General features: G+C 44.2%; 1 protein-coding gene across 3 annotated transcripts in view; it reads left to right on the top strand.

Annotated features, from left to right (window-relative positions):
• The window catches only part of PKHD1 (PKHD1 ciliary IPT domain containing fibrocystin/polyductin), a 1,006,139-nt gene that overhangs the window by 171,095 nt on the left and 815,234 nt on the right, over positions 1–19,810 (top strand). For all 3 annotated transcript variants that reach the window (XM_082249887.1, XM_082249888.1, XM_082249886.1), the window contains exon 33: positions 9,593–9,739. In XM_082249887.1, the coding sequence (XP_082106013.1) occupies positions 9,593–9,739 (147 nt within the window). The remainder of the gene's footprint in view (positions 1–9,592; positions 9,740–19,810) is intronic.

Raw genomic sequence — 19,810 nt, 5'->3', positions numbered from 1 at the left:
GGGGTCGCTTGGAAGATTCTCTCCTGGAAGTGGACGGGGCAGGATCCCTGGTGATCATACCCAGATGCAGGAGCATGCCTTCACCCTCCTGGAAGTTGGTGAAGTTGTACGTCTTGTTCTGGAATTGAAAATTCAACCGGAAGGGGAAAGACCACCAATATTTCAGCGCCCGGGCAGAAAGAGCTTGTGTAAGCAGCTTTAGAGCTCTGCGGCGTTGAATAGTGAAGGGGGAGAGGTCGGCGAAGAGTTGAATCTTGTGACCCTGGATGGATAGGTCCTCCCTACCCCTACTCACTTTCATGAGCTCCTCTTTAACCCCATAGAAGTGGGGTTTGACGATAACATCTCTGGGAAGGCCATCTTTGCGGGGCGGTTGTAGGGCCCTGTGAGCCCGGTCGAGCTCCAGGCGATGGTCCGAAATGTTCGGAATGAGATCCCTAATAAAAGCTTTAATTGTGGTAGGAATGTCCGTGATGATTTGTGGGATCCCTCTGACCCTAAAATTTAGGCGTCTGCTTCTGTTTTCCATATCATCCAGCTTACTAAGCGCTGTGTCTAGTTGATCTTGGATAGTCTGGATGTATGCTGTGTTTTGATTGGCCCTTGCGACAGTCTGATCCATAGTGCTCTCAATTGCTTCAATCCGGGTGCCAAGGTTCTGGAGTTCCGCCTTAATGGATCCCGTGATTTGTGAGGCATTATGGGCCAGGCCGGCAGCTAGCATCTCCGAGAACCTAGTCATCAACAGTGTGATGTCCGGAAACTGTCCTGGGGAGGTGAGGCCTGGTTGGTGAGGGAAAGCCAGGGCCTCTGGTGAATGCAGCCCCATGATCCCTGGGGTCTGTGCAAGGTGTCTGCTGAGGAGGGATTCAGTGGAGGCTGGTGATAGTAATGGGGGCTGTGGCAGGTATGCAGGGGTCGCTGGGGATGGCCAGGGATCGGGGGAGGCTGAGGGGGTGTCCATAGGGCAAGCTGGTATGTCCCCTACCTCCTGTGTTTCTCCGTCCTCTGAGGGAAGAGAAGGCGCGGTCGCCATCTTGGCTGTGTCCCGCTCCGGGGACAAGAAGATTAGACGGCGGGAGACCTCGCTCCGGGGACCCGCCGACATCCAAGGGTGAACCGCTGGAGGAAGGAGCAGCTATCGGTGCCGATTGCGGGGCTTCGTGCGCTCCGATGCCGGCGCTGGTGCCTGAATGAGACCGGGGAGGCGCGGAGCTCCGGGCTAAGCTGCCATGACGGAGCAGCCGCGCATGCGCATAAAGCGTTGTTTTTTATTATGGTGCCTTCAAAGTCCATTTATTCTTCCCCCATTTTGTAATACTGACATTCAGGACGTGGCACATGGTCTTACATTGTACTACGCCCCTGTTTTTTGTTGCATCAGGGATAGGCGTAGATATTCCATTTAGTTAAACTACAGCTGTATTGATTCACCTGGAGCAGCAGGACTTGTTCTCATACCTTTTTGAAGCCGATCCGACCCGATCCCACATTGAGCTGTCAGCGCTGGCTTCGCTGTGGAGGCGGGTGCAGAGGACACATCCGACAATGGAAGCCCCATAGTAAGTCCATGAGTGACGTCACTTCCCATTCATTTCACAGCTGTTGTCGGCTGTGTCCTCTGCAGAGCTTCCGCCGCTGGAGACAGGATCGGATCGGCTTAAAAAAAAAAGGTATGTATACTGATTTCTTCTTTACAGGGATAGATAGGTTAGTTTTAGGTTGTGGAGGTCTGTAGGTGTAGGGATTTTAGTTTAAGGTGAACTAACACTTTAACTTTCTGACTTTAGCACAGCTGCTGTGAGCTGGGATCCAATAGTAGCTACCTTTTTCTACTTTTTATATGGAATTGCTGTATAACAGAAACTTTTACTGACAGAACATAGTGGCAGCCATTTCTGACCACTGCTATGGAAAATGCTAGTTTTCTGGCTGTCTTTTTAATCTAACGGCTTCATACTTTTCTGAGGAACTGAACTGGAACAAGTAGGACTTTCCTGAAAAGCGTGTTTGTTTCAGATCAGTGGTTTGAAAAGCATTGAAACCAGAGACAGCTAACCAACTTTTATTATTTAACCAGTTCTGGACCGGAAGGATTTGCCCCCCTTAACCACGCTAGCGGTAACCCCGAGCGTGACTCGGGGTAGGAATTTCCTGCTATTAACAGTATCCCCGAGTCACGCTCGGGGTGAATGTGCAGAGCTGTGCAGACAGCGCAGCGGAGTGTCTTACCTTATCCTGGCGATCCAGCGATGAGCTCTCATTGCTGTGACCGCCAGCCAAGATCTCCGCCGCTCATCTGTGGGTAGGAGGACTACCAATGCTGCATGGGAGCGGAACTGGGAGTAAAATTCAAAGTAACACAAAACACTAACATATAAAAAGGAGGTGATACAGTGTAATCTGAGAGGATTACACTGTATCACTTTGGTAAAAGTCACAGTGCCCTCTCAGTGCCCCCTTGCCATTGTCGTTTGTGTGAAATAAAATAATTTGAAAATGGCATCAAAAAAGCGCTGTCCCGCATATGCGCTTTTGGATGAGCTGAGCGACAGCGGCAGCAACACGGAGCTGCTCGCAGAACAGAGTGACAGTGAGTCGTGCGGAGATTTATCATCTGACTCTGACACCGACACTGATCGAGAAAGTAACGCCGATGATCCCGCACCTGACCAAAGTGATGTGCGCACTTGGTGCCCTTTAGACAGCGATGCGGACCAGGCAGCGCCCCCGAGATTCCGTTTCACTGGATCTCCTGGGATGAAGGTTGACGTGGAGAGTGACAACCCCCTGGCGTACCTCAAGTTATTTCTAACGGAGGAGGTAATTCTAAAAATAGTCGCTGAAACCAACCGCTACCATGAGCAGCAGTCCGCTACGCTGCGCGTCAGATTTTCCCGATCCAGAAAATGGGAACCGGTCAGTAGAGAGGACATCTGGAAGTTTCTAGGACTCATCATCCTTCAGGGGGTGGTGGGGAAACCGCTCCAGAAATGGTATTGGACCACGAATAAGATGCTGGCCACTCCATTTTTTGGCACAGTGATGTCCGAGTACCGTTTTTCCCTGATCATGAAAAATTTGCATTTTGCCAACAGCGAGGAGTTTGATGAGGCCACGCATCCTGCGCCCAAACTCAAGAAAATCTGGGAGGTGTGCCAAATGATTGTCACCAACTTCCAGAGGACCTATGTGCCAGACAGGGATGTTTGTGTGGACGAAAGTCTCATGGCCTACAAGGGACGCCTGAGCTGGATGCAATATATTGCATCCAAAAGAGCGCGGTTCGGGATCAAATTTTACATGCTCTGTGAGTCGTCCACAGGATATATATGGAATGCTGTAATTTACACCGGGAAAGGTACAAAGTTCAATCCCAAGTACAGCGGCTATGGGATGGCCACATCCTCTGTCCTTTCACTGCTGGACCCCCTTTTGAACCAGGGATATTGCGTGACAACAGATAACTTTTATACCTCTCCGGAACTTTATGAAGTTTTGCTCCGATGAAAACAAAACTGATGGGTATGGTACTGTTAGGCCAAACCGGCGGGACATGCCATCAATGTTTAGCAGGAAAAAGCTAAAAAAAAAAAGGAGAGATGGTTGCCTTTCAGAAGGGTAAAATGATGGCAATGCGGTGGTGAGACAAAAAGGACGTGTGTCTCATGAGCACCGTGCACAACACCTCCACTGCCATGGTCCGCACAAAACACGGAACAGATATGCTGAAGCCGCAAGTCGTGATCGACTACAATCACACGATGGGAGGTGTCGACCGAGGGTAATGACCTTTTACCCGGCGATGCGGAAGCAACAAAAAAAATACTACAAAAAGATTTTTAGGCATCTCCTTGAACAGTGCCTTTGGAACGCCTATATTCTTTACAAAGCCAACACTGCCATACCCCTTGTTCATTCGGACTTTATCTGGAAGGTGGCTGAGCAGATTTTCGTCAACCACCCGACACCATCATCAGTATCTGCTAACAGACCCGGACGACGTGCTGTTGACGTTGGCAATCCTGAACGCCTGACAGGCCGTCATTTTGTGGACTTTGTACCGCCCACCCCAAAAAAGTTGGCGCCTACCAGGATGTGCGTCGTCTGCTGTTCTAAAAAGGATGGCAATGGAAGAAAAGTCCGAAAGGAAACAAGGTACTATTGTCCAGATTGCAACGTCGGACTTTGTCTAGTGCCATGCTTCAAACTTTTTCACACTCAGGATGTGTATTGAATTTCTTTGACAAATTTCATTATTTTTCATTGCATTATTGAATAAAATTCTATTATTGATTGGATTATAATTCATGTGTTTGTGTTTCAAATTCATTACATCTGGGATGTCTACTAGAGTCTTGTATTGGTAAGTTTTAAGTCAGTAATTAATAAGAATTGTAGGCCTTTAATAGATAACGCCAAATTTCCATGGAAAGAATTGTACCGCTTTTGGTACAGAATTCCTGACAGAATCATACCGCTAGGGAGGTTAATGACCAGGCCATTTTTTGCGATTTGGCACTGCGTTACTTTAACGGAAAATTGTGTGGTCGTGCGCTGCTGTACCGAAATAAAATTGATGCATTTTTCCCCCACAAATAGAGCTTTCTTTTGGTGGTATTTGATCACCTGTGCGATTTTTATTTTTTGCTCTATAAACAAAAAAAGAGATTTCTGGAAAAAAAAAAATTTCCATCCTTTTAGGCCAATTTGTATTCTGCTACATATTTTTGGTAGAAAAAAATCCCAATAAGCATATTTTGATTGGTTTGCGCAAAAGTTATCGCGTCTACAAACTACGGGAAAGATTTATGTTGTTTTTATTGATATTTTTTACTAGTAATGGCGGCGATCTGCGATTTTTAGCGGGACTGTGACATTGCGGCGGACAGATTCGACCCCTAACTGACATTTTTGACACTTTTGGGGGACCAGTGACATTACTACAGTAATCAGTGCTAAAAATATGACTGCACTAATGACACTCACAGGGAAGGGGTTAACCTAGTGGTGATCAAAGGGTTAAGTGTGAGCCCAGGGGAGTGTTTTCTAACTGTATGGGAAATGGGCCTGTGAAATGATCATAGAGACCTGTGATCCTTTATAGAAGGATCACAATCGCCCTGTGATTATTTCAGAGAGACGCATGGTCAGCTGTGTTTACAACAGCTGACCGTCCCTCTCTCTCAGCGGGGAGCGATCGCGGGTGCCAAGCGGCAATCGATGCCACCGGTCCCATGTATCGGCATCCCCGCTGCCTAGTGGGGGTGGGGGCGGGAGCGCGCCAGCGCACGCTCGCCCCCCAGCACCACGCGTGCGACCGACGTAGGTTCACGCAGGAGAGCCAGCCTGCCACAGTAAATGTGCAGCGGGCGGTCTGCAATATCACTTCCTATATTTTTCATATTTCATAGGCTTCTTTTAAAGCTAAGCTAGAGGCAAGTAAAGAACACACACATTAGTATTCATTTACACATCATTAAATGCACCTCTAAAATACAAGCAGTGTAAGTACCTGAACGTGACTTGGTATCAGCCTCTTGCAGTCTACTGTACAGCAGAACTGAGACTGGGGGAGGGAAAGGCAACACAAGGAATCAGATGCAGTGCAAAAAGAATGCAAAGTTCATAGTAAAGCCCCGTACACACGTCCCGAATGTCGGCCGAAAGATCGGCCGTCTTTTGTCCGGTGCTGTCCTGTCGGCTGTTTGTCGGCCGAATTTTGTACTGACTGGCGAACAATCGGCCGTTCTGGTGTTGGCCAACAAAAAATTTAATGCCTGCACACCCGATTCTGTTCGGCCGAAAAGTCGCTGTCGGTTGTTGGAAGCATCATACTAACAAGCCGACAATCGGACGATCGTTCGGCGGCCGAATATTTACGGCCAACAATCGCTACGTGTGTACGGGGCTTAACAGAGAGATGAGCTCATCCATGTGCTGCTTCTCATTTCACTCTCCAGTTACAGGCGGGGAAGTAACAAAATCTGTAAGTGAAAATGAAACTGCAGCAGAGAAAAATTAGGTTCCCACCCCTGCTAGGCAGGACTGTGTTGTGTGGCAGAGCTGTGTAACCAGATGGATAAAAATATGAATCCTTTGACATGTAAATCAACTTCTTTTGTATGTATTTCCTCTGTGTATTTATAGAGGTTTTCTTAAGTTCAGCTTTAAGTCTAAAAGGTTTTTCCACATTCATAAAAAGTATATAAGCTTCTTGCTAATGAGGAACAGAAGTCCACCCCCTCAACTGACCAAGATGTTTGGAGCAAGTTCTTGGAGCGGGATCACTCAAGGCTTATTGACCTTATGTCTTGTTTAGCTGAGAGAATAAAAAACAGAACAGATCCAATGCAGATGAAGAATTCCACTATTGGGGCCACTTCTAAAAAGGGGGGAAGGGGGGTGGGGCACCTGCTGTTAATAGACTTTGTTCCTATGTTATGTGAATTCTTACTTTTGACCCTTTTTAGTAAATAAATATATAGTCTTTCTGGGTTCACACATATGCAGTGTCAGACATCGCATGTGATTCACACTGCATTGCTATGCAGATCACATGCGATGTCTGTGCAAATGCAAATTCAGCCATACAGTTTGTATGGCTGAACTCGTATTGGATTCGCACGTAAAAACGGTGCAAGAACCCTTTTTTTCAATGCACTGGAATCAGATCTTACAGTTCTATTGCGCTATTGTATTCTGACATCAGGGAACCCCCATCAGAATACACTGATCGGCTGATCAATTGCTGGTTTTCCGGCAGGACCATTCATGAGATGCTATTCTAATGAGCAGCCTCTATTGAACAGAGAGGGCTACACATGGATCGAAAATGTGGCCAGTTCCTGCTGAACCAGCCAAATTTCGAGGCTAGCCATCCAAATTTTAAGGCTTTAGGCACTTTTGTACTCCTGGGAACAAAAGGCATGTACCGTAGCTTGTCTTTATATAGTGAGGGAAAAAAGTATTTGATCCCCTGCTGAGTTTGTAGGTTTGCCTAATGACAAAGAAGTGATCAGTCTAAAATTTTAATGGTAGGCTTATTTTAACAGCGAGAGACAGAATAACAACAAAATAAAACCAGAAAAACACATTTCAAAAAAGTTATAAATTGATTTGCATTTTAATGAGTGAAATAAGTGTTTGACCCCCTATCAATCACCAAGATTTCTGGCTCCCAGGTGTCTTCTATACAGGTAGCAAGCTGAGATTAGGAGCACTCTCTTAAAATGAGTGCTCCTAATCTCAGTTTGTTACCTGTATAAAAGACACCTGTCCACAGAAGCAATTAATAAATCAGATTCCAATCTCACCACCATGGCCAAAGAGTTGTCCAAGGATGTCGGGGACAAGATTGTAGACCTACACAATGCTGGAATGTTCTACAAGACCATACCCAAACAGCTTGGTGAGAGGGTGACAAGAGTTGGAGCGATTATTCGCAATGGAAGAAACACAAAATAACTGTCCATCTTCCTCGGTCTGAGGCTCCATGCAAGATCTCACCTCGTGGATCATTGGATCATGAAAATGGTGATGAATCAGCCCAGAACTACACGGGAGAACCTTGTCAATGATGTTAAGGCAGCTGGGACCATAGTCACCAAGAAAACAATTGGTAACACATTTTGCTATGAAAGACTGAAATCCTGCAGTGCCTGTAAGGTCCCCCTGCTCAAGAAAGCACATGTACAGGCCTATCTGAAGTTTGCTAATGAACATCTGAATGATTCAGAGGAGAACTGGGTGAAAGTGTTGTGGTCAGATGAGACCAAAATTGAGCTCTTTGGCATCAACTCAACCCAGCGTGTTTGGAGGAGGAGGAATGCTGCTTATTACCCCAAAACCTCCATCCCCACCATCAAACATGGAGGTGAAAACATTATGTTTTGGGGGTGTTTTTCTGCTAAGGGGACAGGATAACTTCACTGCATAGATGGGCGGGACCATGTACCGTCAAATCTTGGGTGAGAACTTCCTTCCCTCAGCTAGGGCATTAAAAATGGGTTGTGGAAGGGTATTCCAGCATGACAATGACCCAAAACACTCGGCCAAAGCAACAAAGGAGTGGCACATTGGAAGAAGCAAATTAAGGTCCTGGTGTGGTCTAGCCAGTCTCCAGACCCTAATCCCATAGAAAATATGTGGAGGGAACTGAAGGTTCAAGTTACCAAACATCATTCTCAAAACCTTAATGACTTGGAGAGGATCTGCAAAGAGGAGTGGGACAAAATCCCTCCTGAGATGTGTGCAAGCCTGGTGGCCAACTACAAGAAATGTCTGACCTCTGTGATTGCCAATGAGGGTTTTGCCACCAAGTACTAAATCATGTCTTGCGAAGAATATTTATTTCACTCATTAAAATGCAAATCAATGTATAACTTTTTTAAAATGTGTTTTTTCTGGTTTTATTTTGTTGTTGTTATTCTGTCTCTTACTGTTAAAATAAACCTACCAGTAAAATTATAGACTGATCATTTCTTTGTCAGTGGGCAAATATACAAAATCAGCAGGAGATCAAGTACTTTTTTCTCTGACTGTATGTGGTGTGGACCCTGAGCTAGCTTGGTCAACAGCCCCCCTACTGCTGTCTGACCACACTGCTCACAAGGAGACAAATATTAATCCAATTCAGAGACGAGCGCTGTCACTACTCATAGAGGGGGTATGACAGGAGAAGGAGAGGAGGAAAATAAGATTAGTAGCGGATTGTGGCTAACAAGCCTCCTACGTAATAGCATAGGCAAATGACAGGTGCTCTTTATGGAGACATCAGGGGTCTACTTGTTCCCCAATATCTCATCTGCCCTCCACTGCAGCTAATCAAGCACAGATTGTGCTTATTTAGCTGCATCCTCAACTACAATAGTCATAGAATAACAACTCTAATACCAGAAGTGACAAAATCCTTGTTGCTTCTGGGTTCAATAGTCACAGAGGAGTTCAGGGGATGAATGTTCCTCAATCTCCGCTGGATCTAACATTTAGGGAAGTTTACTGCAGTCCTGGGCTTCCGGGAAGAAAGTGAAAGCCCCAGAACCACCATGGGAAGGGTAATGGGGACACGTCTGTTCTCAGTACTGCAAAAGTGATCAGGTGGCTCTAGAATCCTCCAAATCACTTGTACTGAACATCTGCTCATGGCGGCAGCTCAAGCTCATGGCGGCAGCTGCGGCAATGAGCTTGTTTAACTACTTCAGAGTGGCCTAAGGCCATGAAGTGGTTAAGCCGAGTCAACTATACAGCACCCTCTAGTGGCTAATTAGCAAATCTCTATTCTTAATACAATAAAAAAATATGGAAGGGCCCTCATTTAAAGTTAAAACAAGTAGCATAACATTTACAGTAGTTTAAGGTAAAAATGCAATAATAATCCAAATCATATGCCACTAAATTTACACTTCTGTCTCCCTTTAAATCCCATTTTAAAGCTTTAAACAGTGATATTTCACTTTACATCTTGAATGTGCCCTTTGAAACTTCATTCTGCAGCACAGCTTTAATTCATGGTTGCCAGTCCTATATATCTATGTATAGTAAAATGTTATTCTTAAGCAGATATTAAACTTTATCCCTTTATTGCTTACAGATTGCATAGACAATAGGACCCTCCATATTTCTGGCACTGGATTTTCCCCGGGAAACACATCTGTTACCATTTGTGGATCACCTTGTCAGATATCCAGCCAGCTCACAACACCAACAGATCTTTATTGTTCAGACTGGATGTTAAATAGTAAGTACTCTGAATACAAGCATATGCCAAAATACTTGTCTCTCTCTGTCAAACCCCCGCTCTCTCTGTTGAACCCTCTCTCTCTCGGGTGTTGTTGTTAATATTTATTTTTGTAACTTAATTCTGAATAAAGCATTTAACAGTGTAATTTTATGAGATATTTTATGAGGGCGTGTTTAGGGGCGGAGCAGGGTAGGGTTTGGGTGGGGCAACAAGTGGCGAGTAACTCTTAAGGTCTGGCTAGTAGCTCAGGACTTGAAATTTTGAGCCCTGTATATATATATATATATATATATATATATGTACATATTTATTTCAGTCATTTATACAACACAGGCAGAGAACATTGAACAATGTACCGGTTTCTGCCTGTATCGAAGCTTACAATTTAATATTCCCTCTACAAACTACAGCAAATTTTGGTGGAATAATTATTCTATGAATATGTGTTTGGACTGTAAGTAGAAACCTATACAAACACTGGGAGATCATTTTAAATAGCTAGCGTCAGAGCTTGTACCCAGGCAGGGCTGGGCCGAGGGGTAGGCAGAAGAGATGGATGCCTTTAGCAGGGGGGAGGCATAAAAAGGGCAAGGCCTTCAACCTAGGCTGCTAAAATAGTTCACAGCTCTTGGGCTAGGAGGACACACTTTGGCCTGTTTACCTTGACCTTGTCCCAGCTCTGTACTGCAAACATAATAATAATAACTACCTATTCCCTATGTTCTTGCTTTGCATACGTGAAAGATTTTAAAAACTGTATTACTACTAGCTGTGCAAGGCCAACTTTTTGGCATCTACACTTAACGAATAGCTGTGCAAGGCCAACTTTTTGACATCCCTATTAAACTACTAGCTGGCAAGGCCAACTTTTTCCATTTCTATTTAGCTACTAGCTTTATGAGGCCAACTTCTGGGCATCATTCAACTACTACCTAAAAACTTTTATTCAGTAAGTATCAATTGACAACTATATAGATAAAGCTGTATCCAGCTCCATCAGACCCACATCAAGTATCTATTGGCGCCCACATGTCTCAAAAGGTGCTACCACCTAGGTTGCTAAGGTGGTTCACAGCTCATGGAGTAGGGGGTCAAACTTTGGCCTGTTAACCTTGGGTGCTTATTGGACTTTTCCCCAGCACTGTCTGCAAAGATAAGAAAAAAACACCTAGCCCATGTGTTGTTCTTGCTTTTGCATATGCAAAAGATTATAAAAAGTATATGTTTAAATTTTCTTCACAACTAGGGAAATATTGGTCCTGGCCCTTTGCTACAATTGCTGCTCTCATTCAGAGCTTGACAAGCACACTTCAAGAGTCACCAAAGGACCCCTGTGCAAGGCCATATTGTGGGCATCTCCATTCAATTACTAGCTGTTCAAGGCCAAATTTTTGGCATCTCCATTTAACTACTTGCAGTACAATGCCAACTTTTTGGCATCTCCTTTAAACTACTAGCTGTGAGACCAACTTTTTGATAGCTCCATTCAACTACTAGCTGGGCAAGGCTAACTTTTGGTATCCACATTCAACTACTAGCTTTACAAAACCAACATTTGGGAATCTTCATTTAACTACTATCCGTGCCAGGCCAACTTTTTGGCATCTTTATTCAACTACAGGCTGTACGAGGCCAACTTTTGGCCATCTCCATTCAGTTACTGGCTTGCAAGGCAAACTTTTTGGCATGTCCATTCAGTTACTAGCTGGCAAGGCCTACCTTTTGGCATTTCAATTCAACTACTAGCTCTGCGAGGTCAACTTTTCGGCAACTCCATTCAACTAATAGCTAAAAACTTTTAATTAGTGAGTATCAATTGACAGCTAGATAGATGAAGCTGTATCCAGCTCTACATTGGGAGGGATTCCAGCAACCATCAAACCCACATCTAGTATCAATGGTCCCCTATGTCTCAGAAGGTCCTGTACAAATGGTATATCTGTCTGTGCCGTTCATTGTTTGCGGAACTTGAATGGGATTGTATTTTTTTTTTATTAGTCCCCATAGTGGAATGAGTTGCTTGGAGAACAGGCAATTACCTCTCCCATTCAATTATTTGGGGGAGATTTGTTGAATGATTTCTTTGCTTCTGTTGTGAAATTTGGAAATTAATTGCTCCACAGCATCTTCAGTTAGAGGTCATTGGGGGTTTGTTTTAAAGATCATCTACTCCTTGCAATTAATATATAAATACCTAAACATCCAAAGTCTGGCCACATATTGCCATTAAGATCATTGGAGGTATCTTTCACTAAGGTGCATATGAGCTGAAATAGTCATTTAGCTCGTTAGCGTGTGCTAGCCTGAGAGAATAATGATTTTACAGACAGAAGTGATGAAATATGGTGAGAAAAAGCGTGACACATCTGTATGGACAGTGTCTGTCTCATGGGAAAAATTAACAACATTTTTTAGTGTGTTTAAACAATGAATTACGTTATTTAAGTGGAGAAGCTCCGCTGTGAAAACAAAACATTGCAGCCTGCCAAATACAACAGACATGACATAGTTTTAATTAAAAGCGGGTAACGAGTGGTGTGGGGATCGTGTAATATTTGTCTTCTCTACAGTCCCTTTATATAATGATTCCACAGTGCAAATGCCTGAGAAAACCAGAATGAATTAGAAAACAGGTTTCACGTTTATCTTGATATGTTTAGATCTCAGCAGTCTCTGTTTTAGACTATTATTATTATTTCCGTTTTCCTTCTAAAGTAGCCTTAAAGCGGAGTTCCGGCCACAGAAAAAACAATTCAATGAACATACCCCCGGGACAGTCAGGGCTAGTGCATTCCACAATGGCTAGCCTCTGATCTGTCCCGGTTCGCACTTACCTTTTAGAAGAAATACTTACTTTTAAAATTTCTTCTCCAGCGCTGCCATCTCACGTGTGGGCAGCTTGAAGCCAGCGCGATCCTCTTCTGCGTCCTCTTCCGTCCTCTTCGGTCCCACGATGCACTGCGCCGGCCCCGCCGTCACTTCCGGGTCTGCAGCGTCATCCCTGCACAGCTTCTGGGCATGCCCAGAAGCTGTTTAGCAAGGTATGACATGTCTGCACCGGAACTGACGTCGGGGCCGGTGCAGGCGCATTGATTCCTGGGAGCGATGACGTTCAGCTCCCAGGAATCATTGCAAAGCGGAAGTGACGACCGGGCCGTGCGGCCGAGGGAGGAAGTGGAAGACAGGTGCGTATTTTTTTTTTTGTAATTACAAGATGAGTAAAAAAAATAAAAATCCTAACTACCCATTTCTTTTTCAGGTTAGCTATAGCAAGCGGATGGCCCAAAATCGACTATGTTGATTTTGTGGCCGGAACTTCGCTTTAAAGTGTATGAAAACCCTCAGAGTGAACTATTGGCTCTCTTTTGATTTTTAAAATATAAAAGTGTTTGTTATGTCTGTTCAATAAGTGTGAAAGTATACCTGTTGATCCTGCCAGAAATGTAGTGAACTGACAATTTCTGACGATGCACTCTAACCAGTTAATTCCAAGCAATACCGTTTCAGGCAACGTCCATGTGTCCACTGGCCGTGGATGTCAGGTCCAAGTCCATGATCTGCCTTCTCCTTGAAGTCTCAAGTAGGGATGAGCTCAGGCATATTTGGATCCCCCAAATTTGCTCAGGTGAGGCTCGATCCTAGTCCGAACCCATGTAAGCCAGCCCTCCAGGAATCTGTCACTGTACTGGACCAATCGTCTGTGGCCAGGGCACTCCCTGCCCCACAGTCATACATATACAAGCGGCGTGTGCATACACGGCTGCAGGGTGGCGAATGCCTCGGCCGCTTATAATTGGCCCAGTGCAGACATAGCTTTCTGGCGAACTCACCCAGTTGGATTTGGACCAGGATCTGAACAAGCCTGAGTTCATCCCTAGTTTCAAGCAAAAAAGGTCCAGGCAACGTACTGCTTTTTTTTTTTTTTAATCACAATAAACTTTATTGCTACCATTAAAATGGCGAGTTTTTCATCCTTACTTCTACCAGACTTGACTTCTTTCCTGATGTGTTTCACTCTTAAAGCAGAGCTCCACCCGAAAAGGGAAGCTCCACTTGTTTGCTTCCTCCCCCCTTTGCTGCCACATTTGGCACCTTTTCGGAAGAGGAGGGGGGAGCAGGCACCTGTTCTTGACAGGTACAGGTCCCTAATACCGGATGACCTCACCGTAGCAAGGTCCCCTGGAAGTTCAGCCCCCCTCATCCTTCCCCCCCCCCCCCTGCTTCGTGCATGCGCAGTAAGGAGTCAGGCATGAAGCCTAGGGCTTCACTGACAGTTTCCCTCACAAGGAATGGCAGCAGCAACACTGGAGAGCCAACTGAAAAATCGGCTGGGGTGCCGACATTGTGGAATCCCTGGACAGGTAAATGTCCTAATATTAAAAGTCAGCAGCTACAGTATTTGTAGCCGCTGACTTTTCATTTTTTGGTGGGGAGGCTGGAGCCTCCTTTAGGCCCCTTATCACACTAGCGGGCCGTTCAGATTCGCCTGTCAGTTTTTCAGGCGGATCTGAACGGATGCCTCATGCATCGAATGTCCGCATGTGCGCTAACATCCGATCCGATTCGGTCCGTCAAATCTGGACGGATGGAAACCCTATTTTCCATCCGTCCAGCGGATGGGATCGGATGAGAACGGACAGGCCGTCCGTTCCCATCCGAATCCCCCAAAGAAAACAGCAGGGATCTGACAGCTCTGTCTCCGCACACAGAGCGATGACAGAGCTGCCATCTGCCTGCTCAGCGGGGATCAGCGGATCGATCCCCCCCTGGGATAAAAGGAATCCGCCGATGTACTCCCTTGTGTGAAAGGGGCCTTAACTTTTCCTTTCATGCTGATCAGTTTTGCAGTTAAAAAAGCAGAACAAAAATGCATGAAAATGCATCCCTTTAAATCTTATAGAACTCTTTACACTGGTCAGTTTCATTTCAATTGTGTTTTTGTGGAACTAAACCCATCTATTTAAAGTGGACTTTTAGTCACTTCAGGCTGGCCCCTTTTGCAGATAAAACATTAAAAATAATGTCTATACTATTTTAAATCCAATAATTCACTGTCACTGCGCTCTGCACATGCTCAGTCGCTCTCAATTTTTTTTACAATATGGCTTGTGTCGCAATTGTATACGCTGTATTATTTTTTATTATTTACTAATTCCCCCCCCCCCCACACACACACACACACAAAATTGGAGTTACCCCTTAATCTACTGAAAAATATCAATATACATATTATTCCCATATTAAGGTTGAGACAAACTTGGAACTTTTAGTTCCATGTTACATCCACAGGGTGGCAATACAAGAACACTATATAGCTTTAAAATTGGGATGTCTTCTGCACTCTTGGAGTGTACAGTCATTTTTTTACTTGACTTGCTTATATAATGCCAAAACATTCCCTTGTTAAAGTGACCCTGTCACTGAACAAAGAAAGCTTCTGTAAAAATAGACGCATCACCTGTATCTGACTCTTCATCACTGAGCAAAACCACTGAAAGAACATTCACCTTTGTATGTGTGTCAAATGCTTGTGTCACTCCAGGACACAGGTTGTAGGGAGAAACCACAAAGTGCACCAAGGACACAAGCACTTAACACACCTGGAAGTCCTGGATGCAGAGCCATAACTACATTATAATACCAAAAGTATTGGGACACCTGCCTTTACACGCACATGAAATTTAATAGCATCCCAATACTTATCCGTAGGGTTCAATATTGAGTTGGCCCACCCTTTGCAGCTAGAACAGCTTCAATTCTTCTGGGAAGGCTGTCCACAAGGTTTAGGAGTGTGCCTATGGGAATATTTGACCATTCTTCCAGAAGCACATTTGTGGACGAGAAGGCCTGACTCGCAGTCTCCGCTCTAATTCATCCCAAAAGTGTTCTATCGGGTTGAGGTCAGGACTCTGCAGGCCAGTAAAGTCCCTCCACCTAAAACTCGCTTATTAATTTATTTATGGACCTTGCTTTTGTGCACTGGTGTGCAGTCATGTTGGAACAGGAAAGACCAACCCCAAACTGTTCCCACAAATTGGGAACATGAAATTGTCCAAAATGTCTTGGTATGCTGATGCCCTTCACTGGAACTAAGATGTCAAGCCCAACCCCTGAATAACAACCCACACCATAATCCCCCCTCCAAATGAAATGGACCAGTGCTCAAAGCAAGGTCCATAAAGACATGGATAAGTGGGATGGAGGAACTTGATTGGCCTGCACAGTCCAGGCTTCAACTCTAAAGAACACACTTGGGATAAATTAGAGCGGAGACTGCAAGTCAGGCCTTCTCTCCAACAACAGTGCCTGACCTCACAAATACACTTCTGGAAGAATGGTCAAACATTCCCATAGACACACTCCTAAACTTTGTGGACAGCCTTCCCAGAAGAGTTGAAGCTGTTATAGCGTCAAAGGGTGGGCCAGCCCAATACTGAACCCTACGGACCAAGACTGGGGTGCCATTAAAGTTCATGTTCGTGAAAAGGCAGGTGTCCCAATACTTTTGGTAATATAGTGTATGTGTGATAGGGGCTGTGACATGGGGTAGTTAGTGTTGCAGAGTGCGATCACTGGGTGCAGCGGAGTCCATTCAGATCAGACATTGTGGAGTAAACAGGAACTGGCTTCTTTATTGGAACATAACACAGATATCAAACGTGTCACCTCATTGTAATAAAACACAGACAGGAAGAGATAACCAACAAGTTCAGTACAGTGTACAGGAAATACACATCATAGAAAATGCATAGCATATTACTTAGCATTAGCGACATCTACTGTTCTATTTATGAACTGCAATAGGCTAATCTGCTAAGCTGAAAGCTGTTGTATCTCCAACACCCCTTCTCAACAGCTAAGGCTTAGTCTATTAAACCCATCTTCTTTGTAAGCCTTGAGTGTCTTTCAGCGGTCAGAGGCTTTGTAAGGATATCTGCTGTCATATCCTTGGTTGGGCAATAAAGTAACTCAAGAAGACCTTGCTCTTGAAGATCCCTAAGAAAGTGGAACTTCACATCAATGTGCTTGGTTCTTGAATTAACTCCTTCCATGTGTGCAAGTGCAAGGCATCCTTGATTTTCCTTATAGATTTCTGTTGGTCCCAACTGTGGTTGACCCAAATCTGTTAATAGCTGTCTTAGCCATATAACTTCTTGGCTTGCCTGCGCTGCAGCAACGTATTCTGCTTCAGTAGACGACAGTGAAACAGAGAGTTGCTTTTTACTAGTCCAACTGACGGCACCTCCTGACAGAAAAAATAAGTATCCACTGGTAGATTTCCTGTCGCTGGTGTCTCCTGCCCAGTCAGCATCCACATATCCTGTTAAGGTGCTTTCATCACTCGCTGGTAACTTTAACTTGTAGTGCGAAGTCCCTTTTAGATAGCGAATGATTCGCTTTACAGCATTCCAGTCCTTTTGACTTGGCATCGAAACCTTTCTGCATAGGATTCCAACAGTTGCTGCAATGTCCGGCCTTGTAGCAGTGGTAAGATACAGCAATTTCCCTATTGCCTTCCTGTATTGAGTATTAGTAGGTAATGGGTTATCTTGATAATTCATCTCCTTTAGGTAGTTGGTTTCCATAGGAGACTTTACTGGTTTGGCGTCTTCCATTCCAAATGTTTCAATTATTTCTTGTATTTTGTGTCTTTGGTTCAGAAGAAAGCTGTTCTGATTTAGTTTTTCTAGTATTTCTGCTTCATCCCCTTCTTGCTCAAAGCAAATCAGGATATCATCCGCATAAATAAGCATATAGACCCATCTGTCTGTCAATTTCTTTGTGTATAAGCAGGGGTCTGCTTTACTCCTCAGAAAGTTTTGATGTGTAAGCACTTCATTTATTTTTATATTCCACACTCTGGCTGCTTGCTTTAGACCATATATACTCCTGCGAAGTTTGCATACTAGGTCTGGCCTTTGTTCATCTTTGAATCCTGGTGGCTGTTCCATGTAAATCTCTTCTGTTAGCTCGCCATGTAGAAACGCGGTTTTCACATCAAAATGTTTCAATTGCATTTTCCTTGTGACGGCTACTGTCAGTAAAGTCCGTATTGTAGTGTGCTTGACTACTGGTGCAAATGTCTCATCATAGTCCTCTCCGTATTTTTGAGAATAGCCCTTGGCTACTAGTCTTGCTTTGTATCGCTCAATTGTGCCATCTGCATTGTATTTCACTTTAAAGGTCCATTTACAGCCTATGGCTTTCCTTCCGGATGGTAGCTCTGTAAGTGTCCATGTTTTAGTGTCATGCATGGATTTTATCTCTTCATCAGCAGCCTTTATCCATTTACTTGCTTCTTGTTCTGAAAGCTGAGATATTTCTTCCCAGGTTGCAGGTTCGTTGATACTGGCAGTACTTGCTTTGTATGAGAGACGTACAGGTAGTTTACCTTTGTTTTCTCTTGTTGAACGTCTCGGTTTTGTGTCTGAGCCTTCTTGTGTCTGCTCTTCAGTACTGGTAGAGTCTGCACTCACTTCAACTGTTTGTTCAGAAGTTACAGAGATAGGCTGGTCAATGTCAGTTTTCTCTTCTATTTTTTCTTCTACTGTTGTCATTACATTGGTTCTGAAATCTTCAACAAATGTTATGCTGTTGCTAATGGTAACTTTGTCTGTTTTGGGATTAAGGATTCTGTAACCTTTGACATTGTCACTGTATCCAACGAATATACCTTCAAATGCTCTGTTTTGGAGTTTGGTGCGTTTTTCTTCAGGTATGTAGATAAATGCTTTGCATCCAAATACTCTTAGGTGTTTTACATTTGGCTTCTCATTGTGCCATAGTTCATATGGAGTTTTCTCTATTGTTCTGGAAAGAAGTCTGTTCTGCAAATATGTAGCTGTCATAGCTGCTTCACCCCAGTATTTTTGTGGTAGTCCAGAGTCTGTCAGCATACATCTGATCATTTCAGTCAGAGTTCTGTTCTTTCTTTCAGCTACTCCATTTTGTTCTGGTGTATATGGGACTGTCTTTTCATGTTCTATTCCATTCTGTTTTAAGTACTGTTGTATCTTATATCCTGTGAATTCACCTCCATTGTCACTCCGAAGTATGAGAGGCTTCCTCTGAAACTTGTTACTGGTCTTTATTATATAGTCTTGTAATTTGTCAAAAACTTCACTCTTGTGTTGCATTAGGTAGGTGACTGTGTATCTTGAATAGTCGTCTATGAAAGTCACTATGTACCTTTTGCCTCCAGGTGTGGGTGGGTTTAGGGGACCACACACGTCACTGTGAACTAAGTCAAGTGGTCTTAAAGCTCTGTTCTGACTGACTTTGGGAAGTGTTGCTCTTGTAGCTTTGGATTTAATGCAGCATTCACACTTAACAGTACCTGGACAAGAGGATATTGTTAGATCCCTTGTCAGATTCCTCCTCTGTAGTTCCTGTATGCATTCTGGGTGTCTGTGACCTAGACGTCTGTGCCATATATGTATACAGTCATTGTGCTTGTGTGTACATAGTCTCACCTTTTCCTTCACTGTGTCGAGGTGATATAGATGATCATCCAGCTTGGCACTTGCTACTGTCTGGTTGACGTTTAGGATTGAACACTTGTCACCTTGGAATGTTACAGTGAGTCCTCTGGTAGTCAGACGCTTCACAGATAAGAGTCCTCATCTAGATTAGGAACATAAAGCACATCTTTCACTGGTATGGCTAGATTGTGTCCCGCAATATCAGGGCATACAAGGGTTCCATGCCCATATCCTTCTGCATGTATTTGGCTTCCATCTGCAAGATAAATAGTTTCTTTGTTGTTCAGATCAAGTTCTGTGAAAAAACTTCTACCACTCGTCATATGACTGGTTGCCCCCGAATCGATGCACCAGCCTTGACATTTATGGTTGCCTGTCACTTTAAATGTGGCATTCCAGTTTCCTTCCCATGGATCATTGATTGTGGCTTTGACCTTTTGTTTAGCATAAGAGGGACGCTGTCTTCTTTGCTCTGCTTTCCATATAGTACAGTCTTTCTTTATGTGTCCCTGTTTGTGACATCTGAAACACACTCTGGTCTCTTTCCTGTGTAACCTTGCGTCTGTAGCTTTAAGAGCGGTTCTGG

Source organism: Pelophylax lessonae (genome assembly GCF_965119305.1).
Source record: "Pelophylax lessonae genome assembly, chromosome: 3".
NCBI classification, from domain to species: Eukaryota; Metazoa; Chordata; class Amphibia; order Anura; family Ranidae; genus Pelophylax; species Pelophylax lessonae.
Note: the sequence above shows the minus strand (reverse complement) of the source record. Positions and strands in the feature narration are given on the sequence as shown.